At 33.2% G+C, this 15,794-nt stretch overlaps 1 protein-coding gene across 1 annotated transcript; it reads left to right on the plus strand.

Moving 5' to 3' along the window:
• The first annotated feature begins 1,844 nt into the window (after window positions 1-1,844).
• LOC107848154 lies at window positions 1,845-11,374 on the plus strand. Its single transcript, XM_016692845.2, has 9 exons — window positions 1,845-2,033; window positions 2,478-2,536; window positions 2,782-3,060; window positions 9,217-9,277; window positions 9,846-9,970; window positions 10,236-10,298; window positions 10,422-10,546; window positions 10,829-10,968; window positions 11,059-11,374. Exons 1-8 carry the CDS (start codon window positions 1,979-1,981, stop codon window positions 10,962-10,964), a joined length of 903 nt encoding a protein of 300 aa, XP_016548331.1. The 5' UTR covers window positions 1,845-1,978; the 3' UTR covers window positions 10,965-10,968; window positions 11,059-11,374.
• The last annotated feature ends 4,420 nt before the right edge of the window (window positions 11,375-15,794 follow it).

The raw sequence follows: 15,794 nt of genomic DNA on the forward strand, positions 1-15,794 counted from the left end.
AGTTTATTCCAATCTCTGGCCCTGTTTTCAAACTCAGTGGTAGCCACTCATGTTATGCAAAGGCAATCTTAGAAGGAATCTTTTATGAGATTAGGAAAATCTTGGTGACTAAGCCATATGGACTCAATCCTGAAGGGTTTCGTTTGGTTGTTGGGGGTGGGGGGGGGGACCCAATAACAGTTGATATTGGTTTCTCATGAAGAACTTGAACCACAAGAATTTTGAACCAATTTTTGTTTAGCGCCTTTCCCTTTCTTGAGCAATTAAAGAAATAAATAGACAGCCAAATTTTATTTGGAAAAATGTTTTTTTTTAAAGATTTCTTTTAAAAATGGAGGTAGGACACTATTACCTTCTTAAACTATAATCGAAGTAGCTATGACACATTTAAACTTCACAAAAATTCTATTATCCCCATAAATTACTTTAAAGTGTAATACATATATCATCCAGCGTTGATGTGACACATAGAGTGTGTTCTCTCTGCTGAAAGCGAGTGAGGGGCGAAAAATAAATCAAAAATTTGATCAATAATGGACATATATCCCTTTTTAATTGGACATTTTATAATTAGTTACTACACATAATTATAAAAATTAAAACTTATATATATTTAATTAAATGTTTTCTTTATTTTTGAAAATTATTTTCCTCCTCATTTTTGAACTTTTATATTTTTTTCCTTTTCTATTTCATGAATTTCTTATATTTTCAATTTTAAAAAATTTGAAAAATTACGTTTTTTTAAGAAAATAAAAAAAGTTTTTTTTGTTTTAACATCTTGTTATTTGATTTGCTTTAGTTTCTTTTGTATCCATACGAAATTAGCTTATTTTAAATATAAAGCATTGAAATGAACTTTGAAATGAAATTCAAAGGAAAGGTAAAGAAAATAATAAAAAAATTATGTGCAATTTGAGAAAAAATTAAATACAAAAAAATCGAAGGAAAGTGAAAATAAAAAAAAATATTATCTGTATTTGAGAATATTAATATAAGAAAAAATAAGATGACAAAAAAAAATTAAAAAATTATGTGTATTGGTGAAAATCTTAAATATAAGGCAAAGAGAAATAAAAAATTACATCTGTTTGTGAAAGTTTTAAATATAAGACAAAGAAAAATTAAAAAAATTACGTATATTGACTTATTTTAAATATATGACAAAGAAATAAGAAAAAATAACTAATTTTTTTTATAAAATATATATACATGTGGCAGTGCGTGTATAGCACCACAACTAATTAAATTAGGTTGTGGTGTCACGTCAATACTGAAGGATGCATTTATTATTCTCTCTGTTTAAAAAATAATGACCAATTACCAATTCTTTTTTTTAGTCCGTTTAAATTGAATGACCCCTTTTCTTGAATTCAACTTTACACGTGACATATTTAAGACCATAAGATTACATGGTATTTTAATACATTAACTTAATTTAAGACCATTATAATCAAAAGTCTTTTTATTTTTTTAAACTTCGTGTCAAATCAAATTATGTAATTTTTTTTAAATGAAGAAAGTATATTTTAAAATAATTTAGGAGTAATAAGATATTCCCAATGACTACTTTTTTTTAGTCCGTTTCAAAAAATCGATCCTTTTTCTTTTTTGATAATACTTTAATTTCAACTTTCCACATGACATGTTTAGGACCACAAAATTAAAGGTCATTTTGATACATTTGATACAACTTTAATTTAAGGCTACACAATTCAAAATTCCTTTTTATTTTTCTAAATTTTATATCAAATCAAAGTTGATAATTGACGGAGGGAGAATTTTTTAAGCTGAGGCATGTCTCAGCAAATTTGGTTATAATTTAACGAGATAACAGTATTTTTTCCACTTAAAAAAAACGGAGTTGGTCTCCATTTTATCACATTCCTCTTACTTCCTTTTCCATCATCTAGTGATAAAATATAGAATACCAAGTTTGTTGTTATAATTATACAATTAAGCTTTCAAGCAATCATCAATGGGTTCACTTGCTACAAACAACAGTTGGAAGTTCACTACTATTGCCACTGCCTGTAAGTTTTCCATTTCTTTGAATATGGTGAAATCTTCCTAAAACCTCCATGTCCAATTGTACCCTCCCTGTTTTAATTTATGTGGCTATCTATCGAATTTCGCAGTTCAACGAAATATTTCTTTACCCGTGATCTCTTAAATATCTTGAATTATCTGTGACTTGTTGCACTTTCAACCTAATTTTTAAATATGTAAGTTTCGTTTCAAAAAACTTAAAAAATTTCATGTCTAAATTCACCCTTAAAAATTAAACCGTTGAACACTCGAAATCTGAAAGGTGCCCATAAATTGGGAGAAGAAATAGTAAGCTAGATTCTTGAAAGAAATCAAAGGAACCGAGCAATTTCTTTATGCTTTTAACTTGTAATAGGTACAATCTTTATCTGTTTTTATTGGTTCATTTTTGTGCTTTACCTTTATAAATATAGATTATGTTCTATCAGGTAGGAAGTTTGGTGATCTCAACTGTTCAGCAAGGTCTGTGCCCCCTATATTGTGCTATGTGAGTTCTAAAAATATGATTTTGTGGTTCGCTTGAACTCACGGTTAATTTCACGTATGATCATGGAACATTATCCACAGCTAATTTTTTGTCACATTAATAACAGTTACAATGACTAAAGCTTCAATTAAAGATGTATGTGGCTTTACTATTATAGTTGGTAAAGTATAGTGATCATACGTGAAATTAACCACCTTGAACTCATGTTTTGAACTGCTGACTATGTTTACTACTCATAAGTACAGGGTTTCAAAGCCAATGTAAGGGCATTTGCAAGTCAGAAGCCGGTTAAGAAATCAAGAAAAAAAGGGAAAACAGAGAGAACGGATGCTGCAATACCCGATAAGTATCTCTTAAGTGATGATGTTAATCCAAATTTTTTTGAAGATAGCAAGAATAAATCCCCTCTTGACAATTCCAAGGCTGAGACTGCTTTGCGAATGATCCCATCTAGAGGTTCTGTGCTGCAGGCATGCGTAATCACCTCTGGTTTAATAGGTCTTGTAGGTGTTGTAATTAGAGAGGTAAACTTTCTCTCTCAGCTCAAAGATGTTACTGTAAATTGTTCAAAGTTTTCTCATGAACTTGTACGTGTTACTTCTTTTTGAATGACACAAATATAGTGCTATGATTTCACTTCATAGGACCGAAATAATCAAGTGTCATGCGGAAGCTAGCTAAGCAAAGGTCGAAAGACCATGAATAAGAATATATGAGAGAAATAAACCAAAAGAGACAATAATTTAGTGTGGTTCGGTCAAACGACCTACATCTACAAAAGAAGATGAGCAATCCACTATATAAAAGAGAGTACAAACTGTCAAGAGAGACAACCTCACACAATTCACTCAGAATAAAAAGAGGTTCACACAATTCACTCAGAATATGTTTTCCTTTTCCTAAAAGGAAACCCAAGATACCTTAAGGAAAACTCAATTATGGTAAGAAAGTCCGGACAAACACCAACAATTCTACCCCTTGGCCTTAATTTCTGTAAAATAAATTTGTTTCACCTTCTTCATGTAGTCTTCAACAAGTTCAATCTCCATCTCCAAAATCTCTTCCATTAAATCTTGCCTCTACATAGAATAACACTCTGATAAAATTTCTCGAACCAACATCTTCATTATCATCAAATAGGTTGCAACTAGAAATGAATCCGCCAAGATGAACACCCAATTTTAACCTCGCTCTGATACCACTTTGTTGGGAAAGGCAAGGGCACAATCAAAAGGCCCGACAGGGTAGCAGCGGAAGAATATCCAAGTCTAAACTTTCCCTTTCAATTTGAACCAAGAGGAGACAAGCAAACCCAAGCACAATACTAATTTGACAACAAATAAATCAACCAAACGAATTAGACAAGAAAAGAATAAAACCAAGAACAAGAGACACCAAATTTGCGTGGAAAACCCTTCGATGTGAAGAGTAAAAAACCACGGGACCAAACTTCCACTCTAATCACCAAGAGTTACAATATTGTTCTCCAAAATTGGTCACAAAACAAGTGTCAAATAACCAGCAACAACACAACAAGATAGCACCAAAACTAGAGAATAAAAAGGAGCAAAAACACCAAAACGTAGCTGCTGGTCGGGAATGAAAAACAAGAGTTATAAGCCACCAAATCAAGCTCCATCAGTTCATAATCAAAGATTGAGATGAGAGGAACAAGCTATCCAAACTCAGCTCAATCGGATAAGAAACGAAGCGGGAATCGCAATTTGAAGTTGACAGCTGTGGCTAAATTTTAGGTGCGAAAATCTTCTCTTGTTTTCTCTCTATGGCTGCTGAAACTCTCTTTTGTGGATGGTGAAATAAGACCTAAAAAGATCTATATGCATGCCCCATAGTAATGGGCCTATGAGCAAAAGTGGGTTGGTCCATATTGGGCTTTATTTATGCACATAGGAAGGGACAAAGACCCATGACCCAACAATTCTTTCCCTCCCGACTATGTGGAGGAGACCGCCATCCCGGCGATCATGCAACAATCTTCAAACTTCCCTCTTGGCAAAGCTTTAGTCATCATGTCGGAACCATTATCATCCGTATGAATCTTCTCAAGTTCAAGTAACTTAGAATCCAACACATCCCGAATTCAATGGTATCTCACATCAATGTGTTTAGACCGACCATGAAATGTAGAATTCTTGCCAAGTAGTATAGCACTTTGACTGTCGCAATAAAGTACATACTTCTCTTGAGCACAACCAAGTTTCCCCAAGAATCTCTTCATCTAAAGCAATTCTTTAAAAGCTTCAACGGCAACAATAAGCTCAGCTTCTGTAGTAGATAGAACAACACATTTTTGCAACCTAGATTGCCAAGACACAGCTCCCCTTGCAAAAGTAACCAAATTCCCTAAAGTAGACTTGCGAGTATCAACATTACCCGCAACTTGTGAATGTACTTTCTGAATGTACTTCTCTTGTGATAACCACAACTTCTTGGCCTTTCTGTCACGGGCAGTCTGCATGTCAAGAATCTGTCTTGCTGGTCCTAAGTCTTTCATAGAAAAGACTCACTCAACTCTTGCTTTAACTTTTGAATCCTGCAAGCATTATGACCAACAACAAGCATGCCATTAACATTAAGCAACACAATAATAAAATCATCATCAAAGCATTTTTGCACAAAAACACAATGGTCTGAAGTAGTTTTCTTGAAGCCTTGCAGACTCATAAAGGAACCAAACTTCCTGTACCACTGCCTGGGAGCTTGTTTCAAACCATACAAGCTCTTCTTCAATTTGCAAACATAATTCTCTTTTCCCTTGACTTCAAATGATTCTCTTTTCCCTTGACTTCAAAACCTTCGGGCTGCTCCATATAAATTTCTTCATTTAAGTCACCATGGAGAAAAGCAATTTTAACATCCATTTGCTCAACCTCTAAATCTAGACTTGCAGCTAAGCCTAGAACCACACGAATGGATGACATCTTCACAACTGGAGAGAATATCTCATCAAAATCAACTCTTATTTTCTGGTTAAATCCCTTCACAACTAATCTAGCCTTGTACTGTGGAACTGGGTTACCATCTTCATGTTTCACCCAAAAAATCCACCTGTTTTTCAAAGCTTTTCTGTTTTTAGGCAGGTTAACCAAATCAAAGGTATGATTATCATGTAAAGATTTAATCTCATCTTCCATAGCATCAAACCACTTTTCTTTTTCTTCACTTTCCATGGCCTCATCAAGACTCTCAGGTTCTCCCTGCCAGTCAAGAGTACATACTCACTGGAAGAATAACAACGAGATGAAAGATCATCTTCTCTTTCAAGAAAATGCATTTACTTGTGTTTGTGTCTACTAAACCTCAATCCATGACAGATAAAGATTGAGAATTTGAGCACCTACAGGTTTGTGGCTATATTAGACAATGGGTTGAAGATAATGTTAGAAACTATATTGTGAATGAGACACATGCCAGAAGTTTGTGGGACAGGCTCGAGACACTTTATGCTTCGAAGACTGGCAATAACAAGTTGTTCCTACTAAAACAATTGACGAATATCAGGTATAAAGAGGGCAGTCCTATTTCTGATCATATAAATTATTTTCAGGGTGTCCTTGACCAGCTGTTCGAAATGAGTGTAAAGTTCGATGAAGAAATTCAGGGACTTTGGCTTCTTAATACTCTGCCTGGCTCTTGGAAAACTCTTCGAGTTTCTTTGACTAATTTTGCTCCCGGTGGTGTTGAAACTATGGAATATATTAAGAGTGATGTATTGAATGAAAAGATGAGAAGATCTCAGGCCTCATCTTTTTTATCTTCACACTCTGATGTTTTGGTTACTGAAGGAGGGGGAGAAACAAGTCCAGAGGTCCGAATGATAAAGATAAAAGTAGAAGCAAGTCGAGGTCCAAATTCAAGAATGTTACATGTGACTATTGCAACAAAAAGAGGCATATCATGAAATATTGTTACAAGCATAAAAGTGATATGAGACTACAAAAGAAAGAAGGCGATAATGAAAATCGTGTTGCAGTTGTTACTAATGATGATCTTCCTGTTGCTTGTGGTGAGAATGCCATTAATCTTGTTCGTGATGAGTCTAGCTAGTTGTAGATTCTGGTGCTACTTCTCATGTTACGCCAAAGAAGGAATTATTTTCTTCTTATACTCCAGGTAATTTTGAGATGTTGCAAATGGGCTCTAATGATGAAGTTAAAGGGCTTGGCATTGGCACTGTTTGTTTGGAAAGTAACAATGGTTCTAAACTAGTTCTCAATAATGTCAAGCATGCTTCAGATGTCCGTTTGAATTTGATTTCTGTAGGGATCCTTGATGATGAGGGTTATGTTAGCACCCTTGGTGTTGGCCAGTGGAAGCTTACTAGAGGTTCGATGATGTGGCTCGAGGTGACAAGTTGTCTAACTTGTACGTATTTCAGGGCTCCACTTCTAGAAGCTCAGTAAACTTGGCGAAGAATGATACTTTATCAGAGTTATGGCATAGAAGGTTGAGTCATATAAGTGATAAGGGGATTGATAGTTTGTTTAAGAAAAACTTGCTTTCTAGAGTGAAACAAGCAAAGTTGAAGAAGTGTGTTCATTGTTTAGCCGGTAAACAGAAAAGAGTTTCTTTTCAGTCATCTGCCTTCAAGAAAGCTTGATTTACTAGAGTTGGTACATTCTGATTTGTGTTTTCTTTGAAGTCCAAGGATCAAGTACTTGATGTGTTCAAGGGTTTTCAAGCCTTGGTTGAGAGACGGACAGGGAAGAAATTGAAATGCATCTGCTCAGATAATGGTGGTAAGTATATTGGTCCTTTAGATAGATATTGCAGAGAGCAGGGTATTCAGCATCCGAAAACTCCTCTAAAAATTCCTCAGTTGAATAGTTTTGCAGAGAGGATGAACAGAACTCTAATTGAGAAGGTTAGATGTATGCTTTCAGATGCTAAGCCGTCAGATTCCTTTTGGGCAGAAGCACTTAATACTGATGCTTATGTTATCAATTTATCTCCTATTGTTGCTTTGGATGGTGATGTCCCTGACAGAGTTTGGTCTGGTAAGAATGTTTTTTTATGATCATCTAAGAGTCTTTGGGTGTAAAGCTTTTGTTCATAGTCCTAAGGATGAAAGATCAAAGTTGGATGTTAAAACTAGACAATGTATCTTCATTAGTTATGGTCAAGATGAATTTGACTATCATTTCTATGATCCAGTTGAGAAGAAACTTGTTAGAAGCCGTGATGTTGTGTTATTTGAAGACCAAATAATTGAAGATTTTGACAAAGCTGAGAAGGTTGATTCTCAGAGTAGTGAGAACCTAGTTGATGTTGATCTAGTTCCTTTGACTACTGCTCCTGAAGAAAATCTTCATGATGATGAAAATCAAGTTGATAATGAAGATGATGATCATGTCCAGAATGACCAACAAGATGTTGTTGATGCTCCAGTGCAAGTTGATATGGTTGATCAACAATCAGTTGTTGATGCTCCAGAGAATTCTCTCAGACGATCTTGATCTTCTTGAGAGAGAATACCTTCACCTCGTTATTCTCCCAGTGAGTATGTACTCTTGACTGACGGGGGAGAACCTAAGAGTCTTAATGAGGCCATGGAAAGTGAAGAAAAAGAAAAGTGGTTTGATGCTATGGAAGATGAGTTGAAGTCTTTGCATGATAATCAGACCTTTGATTTGGTTAAGCTTTCTTGAAGGCGGATGACTCTGAAAAGAAACTCTTTTCTGTTTACTGGCTAAGCAATGAACGTACTTCTTTGACTTTGCTTGTTTCACTCCAGAAATCAAGTTTTTCTTAGCCAAACTATCAATCCCCTTCTCACTCATATGACTCAACCTTCTATGCCACAACTTTAATGAAGTATCATTCTCCACCAAGTTTACTGAGCCTCTAGAAGGGGAGCCCTGAAATACATACAAGTTAGACAACTTGTCATCTCGAACCAAAATCTTCATTATTATCAAATAAGTTGCAACTAGAACTGAATCCTCCAAGATGAACACCTGATTTTAACCTCGCTCTGATACCATTTGTTAGGACCGAAATAATCAAGTGTCATGTGGAAGCTAGCAAAGCAAACCTCGAAAGACCATGGATAAGAATATATGTGAGAAATAAATCAAAAGAGACATAATAATTTAGTGTGGTTCGGTCAATCTACCTACATCCACAAAAAGAGATGAGCAATACACTATATAAAAGAGAGTACAAACTGTCAAGAGAGACAACCTTGACAACCTCACATAATTCACTCAGAATAAAAAGAGGTTCACACAAGTGATACCGCAACACTTGTGTCTCACAAAGTCTCCCCCAAACAAAACTCTCAAACCGCTAGGACTATAGTGTGAATGCTACAAAACTAGCTGAAAGGAGTCTATTTATAGAGTCTATAACCTTTCCCTACAAGAATAAGGATTAGCCAAATATGGAGAGTATGTTTTCCTTTTCCTAAAAGGAAACCCAATTATGATACCTAAAGAAAAACTTAATTGTGGTAAGAAAGTCAGGACAAACACCAACAGATTGAACTACTTCTAGTAGTCATGGTGTGAGTAATTCTATCAAGTTATTGTTCATGTTGTGGATTCTAGTAAGTATTATGCTTCAACTGAGATTGATAACTTCTTCTATGCAAACTCAGAGATACGTGAAGGCCATGAAAGGCAAGTAACCGTCTTATTGTGTATTTGGTTGCTTTGCAGGTTTCTCATGTTGCATCAGCAGGAGGATTGCCAATTGCTGACTGTTCTGTTGAAATACCATGTAAACCTTTGAAGCTTTCTTCTCCATTCAGTAGTTTTGAGATTTCTTACACTGTAAGAGAAGTACTTGTTATATTGACAAACCTTTCCAGAATTTGGTAAAGAATGAAAATGCTCTGAAATACAGTATTGATGGCAATAGTTTTTCCTATTATGAATGGTGATTGACCTTATGCTTTTAAGTGATGAAAATTTTCTTATCAACTATAAAGATCTTGTTTCACCTAATGTTTTCACTTGTGTTTTTTTCCTACTAAAGATGCCTGTTTCTCTAAGCTTTGTGACTAGCTCAAGATGGTATCTGTCGTATTTATCTCTACATTAATGACTGCAATTGTTTAGAATTTGTCACAAGTACACCGTAACTTGAGAGGAAGTTCAGATGGGACTCAAACCAAACAACATTCCTATTAAACCATGGTTCTGTTATGGAAACTTCTCTCTTTTCAATGCTAAACTGTTGGACGTCTTAACTGTTCAAGCAAGAAAAGTTATTTTCTGGTTTTCATTTCTGATGAGTCTCATCAGTTATAGCATAAAGGTCTTAGTGCTGATAGTTCTCTCTACAGTGAGTTTCCAGATGTGGCATCTTGAGTTGATTACTGGATTGGTCATACTGGTATCCTCTTGTCGGTACTTATTGCTGAAGATATGGCCAGATTTTGCCGAGTCTAGTGAAGCAGCAAATAGCCAGGTACGTATTCTCATACAAGTTAATTCAAGCTTTTGCCTTATTACCTACTTCCTTTTATTGGATCAAAGGGCAAGAAATACAATGTGTGATTTGTGAGGTTAGTGGGGGAGATCAACATGTTTTGAGGTTTAATAGATGCAGACCAACAGTTTCTAACTTACCTTATTTAATTTAATATTGACTGCCCTTAGTATAAATGCAAATTTGTGCTATTTTCTTTAACTTAGATCTCTTGCTATTCTGAAGAAAACAAATTCCATTTCAGGTCTTGAGTTCACTTGAACCTTTGGATTACATAGTGGTATCACTTCTTCCAGGCATTAGTGAGGTATGCATAGAAGTTTTTGATGTGTTTCTCACATATGTTACTTCTTGGAACTGCTAAATGAGTTCTTGATTTTCAAAATTTCAGAACTGATTACAAGCTTGTATGGGTATCTCAATGACGCAGGAGCTTCTTTTCCGTGGTGCACTGCTACCACTTTTTGGCATCAATTGGCAGAGTGTCGTGGCAGCTGCTTCCATATTTGGGATATTACACTTGGGAAGTGGTCGGAAATACTCCTTTGCTGTCTGGTATTTGTTCAAACTTATGCTCGAACTGTGGTGTTTTCTGGAGTTAATCACGTCTGAGAAAATTTCTAGATACACTTAATTATTTCCTTTTCCCTTTTCTATCATGAGATGCCATTGTGCTTTGAGACATGATATTTCACAATATAACTTGGTATCTTTTTCTTGTCCATTGACTAGAATCGTATGAGAAATATGTGCCTCAAGGCCTAGTTTATATCCGTCGCTTGAATAATGATGCTCAAGAAGAGTGAGACTGAAATTTTACGACTATTCTAATTTCAGGGCCACATTTGTTGGAATTGCGTACGGCTATGCTACAATTTTATCATCGACTGTTGTTGTGCCAATGGCTGCCCATGCTCTAAATAATCTACTAGGAGGCATCATATGGTGCTACACATCAAATTCGTCAAAATAGATTGGTAAATTTTTTTTGCGCTACAGTACCACAGATGTCTTTTAATTTTTACAAGATCGTCTCTCTCTCACACAAATTTGCTCTCTGGATTCAGCTTGAAGTAATATCTATAAAAGGATTACGAAGGGTATCTGCAACTCTGGAGTAAACACTTGAAAGCTGTCTTCAGAGTCTATGAAAATTAACACTGCATTGATCAAAGGCCATATACGGCAAGACATGATTTTCTTTTCTGAAACTCCAGAAGTTCCTTTCATTAATTTACCTTTTTTCCTGCTGTTCTTTCATTATTAACAATTTTCTGAAGTAGAAATACTACTTATATGTGTTCTTAATTGATCTTAGTACCATGTATATGTTATGACTAAATAGTTCCTTAATTCATTAAAAAATTAATTGCTGATGTGAAATCTATCCAAGAAGAGAAAGATGACGTATAATTGAGGAAAGGTGTTTATTTGTTGGTGCTTGCTTGGTTCGCGGCATTCGCCAACTTACTTTGGGTGTTTTCTTCTGCTAGTTTTGCAAGCACCAGCATTTTCGTACGTATGAAGTATTTTGGTCATATTAAGCAGAACATCTCCAACAGTATAAGCTGCTAGATTCCCGAAACCATGATAAAGTTTCGCACAATCTCTCCAGTTCTTGTTCTGTTAGCCTTCATAACTTGTGTGGAGGTTGAGGCTGCAGCAAATGGCCTACAACCACTTGTCATTAGCCGTCTGCAGCTTCATTAATATTATTATTATTATTCACTGTACTATTCTAACAATCTAATTCTCACCCTATCTCTTTTGACTTTGCAGCTAGCAAACGTTTTATTATTAGCCTTCAAATAGCATGTTTTATCTGCCTTTTCTTATGACAAATATAACTTATCTAAAGGAACTCATGTCTTACTGGTTTCTTGATTGCGTTATATAGAATTTTATTTCTGTACACTGACGCGTAAAAGATAACTTAGGTCACTATCCATAAAAATGAAATTAGTATTGTCATAAATAAGGTAGTCTACCTGGTACAACAGGTCTAAATTCACAGATAGTAAGCTTAAAACTCCTTACACTGACAGATTGGATAAATTATATCGTTGTTATATATTCTCTCCGTTTAAAAACAAATGATCTTTTTCCTTTTTTTTGTAATATTTTAATTTCAACATTTCATGTGATGTGTTTAAGATCACGAGATTAAAAGGATATTTTGATACATTTGACATAACTTTAATTTAAGACCACAAGATTTAAAAATCATTTTTATTTTGTTAAACTTGGTGTCAAGTTAAACTAGTTCATTTTTTGAAACGAATCTGTTTGGCCATAAAAATTACTTTTTTCGGAGTTGGAGTTGGAGCTGAAGTTGGAGTTGGAGTTGTGTTTGGCCATAAATATAAATTAAAGTTGTTTTTGAAATTTTGTGAGAGAAGTATGAGTGAAAAAAGTAAAAACAAGTAAAACTTGTTTTCACTTTTCCAAATAATTTTTCGAAGTTAGAATTGGAACCAAACGGAGCGTGTTTTTACTTTTTTCACTAAAGTGAAATAATTTTTCGAAATAAAGGAAAAAATTTCTATGGTCAAACGGTTATTAAAAGTTTTGCATGCATCGTCTCTTCTTCAATGTCGTGGTTTTCAAAATTTTGACATTTTTTTTTATAAATGAATCTGTACTTGCAGCATGCACGAGTAAATGCCAAGTAGCCTCATGTAACTGCAACAGAGAGGTGATTCTCCCAATCTGCACTCAGTGTTGTTTCAAAGACTGGTAGATTTGCAAGTTAAGAGTCAGTTTGGAATTCGTCTGACATATCTTTTTTACTACTTTTTAGCATAGAATATGGGTACAAGGCCGTCAAAAATCCTTTTTCTTTTCTAATATACTGGTTTAGCGATCAATGAAAATATATATACACATAAGAACACATTATTAAAAAATAATAATTGATGTTAAAATACATGTTATCTATAATCTACATCTATAATATATAATCTATATCTTTAATCTATAATTTATATTTATACTTATCTATAATCTATAATATATTAAAAGTGTGAAGGACCTTAAAAATGTCGTTTGAAGTTTTTGCCCTTCATTAAAAGTCTTTGCTTTAACAAAATTGTCATTTCACTATTTTTTCCTGATATTTAAGGGTTGGAAACTAGTTAAATATATTTATGCTAAAATCTTTCCTTATTAGAAGTCGTGAGAATTAATGACACCTAATAATTTTTCCATTAATTTTAAAATTCTAAATCAACTAAATTTAATTTAAATTTTTTCAAAAATCTAGAAATAAATGTAAAAGCGTCAAAATAAGAAAAAACTAACAAGTCCCAAATTTTTAAAAGTTTTAAGCGCATAATAAGAATGTAATCAAAATGTAAAAGTGATGATGTAAAATATATATGTGCTTACACTAAAAAATATGTTTATGTTTACATTATTTTATTAAAGTGTGAAGAATCTTTGAGAAGTGATTTAAACTTTTACACTTCATTAAAAATCTCCACAATAGATAAAATTATTTAATTTTAAATAATCAACGTTACACGTGCGAGACACGTGCGGCTAAACTAGTAATATATTAAAAGTGTGAAGACTATTAAAAAAGTGATTTGAACTTTTGTCCTTCATTAAAAATCTCCACAATAGATCATATTGTCTTTTCACTTATTTCCTTCAATTATTATATCACTATTTATTATTTTAACTATTATTATAATATTTTAAGAATTCCTATGGACAAAAGTTTATTTAAAATCTTTATTTATGGAAGGTAAAATTTGAATAGAATACTTTTTTTTTTTCTAAAAATAAATATTTAGGTAAGGACAATTTAAAAAGAAAATTTTGATTTAAAAAAAATTATTTTTATAAAAGGAATACAAATAGAAATCGTACTTTTTTTTTTTTTTTCAAAGCAGAGTCATCGTACTCTTTTTTTTTTCTAATATGATTTCTTTGGGAGAAGGAATACAAAAGAGTTTCAATTAAATGCTAACCGTTATTTTTGGTGCATAAATATGATCAATTGCTAATTTTTTTTTATCAAAATTGTTGATTGATGTTACTTTTTTAAAAATTTTAATATTATTTTTTCGTATTATTGTGGTGGCTTGGAGTAGATATGTATTGCATTGTTTTATATTATGGTTAAAATACAATGTTTGTGTTATAAATATATTATCATATATAGTGAATGTCTACTTTGTCATATCAGCACGAGACTCCACCAAAATAAGGTGAGATTATAAATCTAATGGTAATTTGAAGGCTAGTGATTTCTTATGTTATTTGTCTTTTGCTACTAATAATATAATTATTGTTAGATTTGAGAAAAAAATAATTGGTTTGGAACCACTTATGCTTTAAATTTGTTCATGAAGAACAATATTGTTAAAAGATATGATGATGAATTTAAGTCTCATCTCATTAAGAGGATAAGACATTGGGTTAAAAGTTTCAATGCACCATGATGATAAGATGTTGGGTTCAAGTCCCATCGAGTTATAGCCTAAAATGTTTTTATATGGATAAGACGTTGAATTTGAATCTCAATGCACCATATTGATGATATTATGATGGCTAAGGCAAAATAATAAGTGTTTGATGAAGTCATGAAACATCTCATTGATATGCTCTATTCCATGAAATGAACATGGTAGCAATATATGATAAATCTGAAAGTTGACAACTTGCTTCATTCTTGAAAGGAATGTGATAGCAGTGTATAATATGTATGAAAGAAGACAAGTGATTGAATACACGAATATAAGTGTTGGAAGACAATATGATAATCATCATCAAAAGAGATGGTATTTTCACACGCTTATTATGATAATTAGATATGTTAGAGTAAATTTCTCTACAATAATATGTATACCTCGATTTGCTCCTGGATTAGCAATATCTTAAAAGAGGCTATAAGCTATCATAATTTGATAGGCTTAAGACACCATTATATTTTATTCCTGGGGAATGAGAAGCTTATTAATGCAAACGTGTCCTCGGTTGTGATGGTTTCACAACTCACCTCCAAAAGAGGCTGAATAATTAAGAAGAGTTATTTTGAAATCTACTTCTAAAGTAATAAATCTGAAATTTATGTGTAATAGTAAATCTAAAATTTACTAAAGTAAAAGGTACATGTCATGGTAAACTTGGAATTTGTTAGAATACAAGTTCATAAATTGACATGAACGATTGCGACATCTCAAAGATGTGCATGCTCAGTATTGAACATATATTGAAGAATTAAAAAAAATTCTTTATTACTTTTAATGTTGCTTGTTCTCATGATAAGTTGATTGGATCAACTAATTTTGGGATTGGATCCCTTAAAATCTAAAAAATATAAAAGGTGAATAAGGGCCCGTTCACCTATCATGTGATATGTTTTGAAAAGATGCATCAATAAGATGATCACATGTATATTTATTGTCAACCTGCAATTTGACATTAATAAAGTTGTTTGCTCAATAAAATTGAGATAAAAGCATAATTTTTAGATTGTGTAATCAAGACAATTCATCTTGATGATGATGGTTTGACATTGAATGTCTTTGATAAATAGCTGAACCATTACTAATAAGAACAAAGCTTCATGTGTAGGTTTGAAATATGATATATTATATATAAAAATACTTGTATGCATCAAACCAATAAATTATGATTAACTCCCCTCAAAGTTGGTTCTGAGTCAGGAACCACACGTTGTCCATCTAATAATTTTGATGTACGGAGTATGATTAATGAATATATCATGATACACAAAGATGGATTCCTCAAAGAAGATGAAGGATGTATGTTAGTTTTCCTAACATAAGGGGTA

This window comes from Capsicum annuum, chromosome 11, assembly GCF_002878395.1.
Source record: "Capsicum annuum cultivar UCD-10X-F1 chromosome 11, UCD10Xv1.1, whole genome shotgun sequence".
NCBI classification, from domain to species: Eukaryota; Viridiplantae; Streptophyta; class Magnoliopsida; order Solanales; family Solanaceae; genus Capsicum; species Capsicum annuum.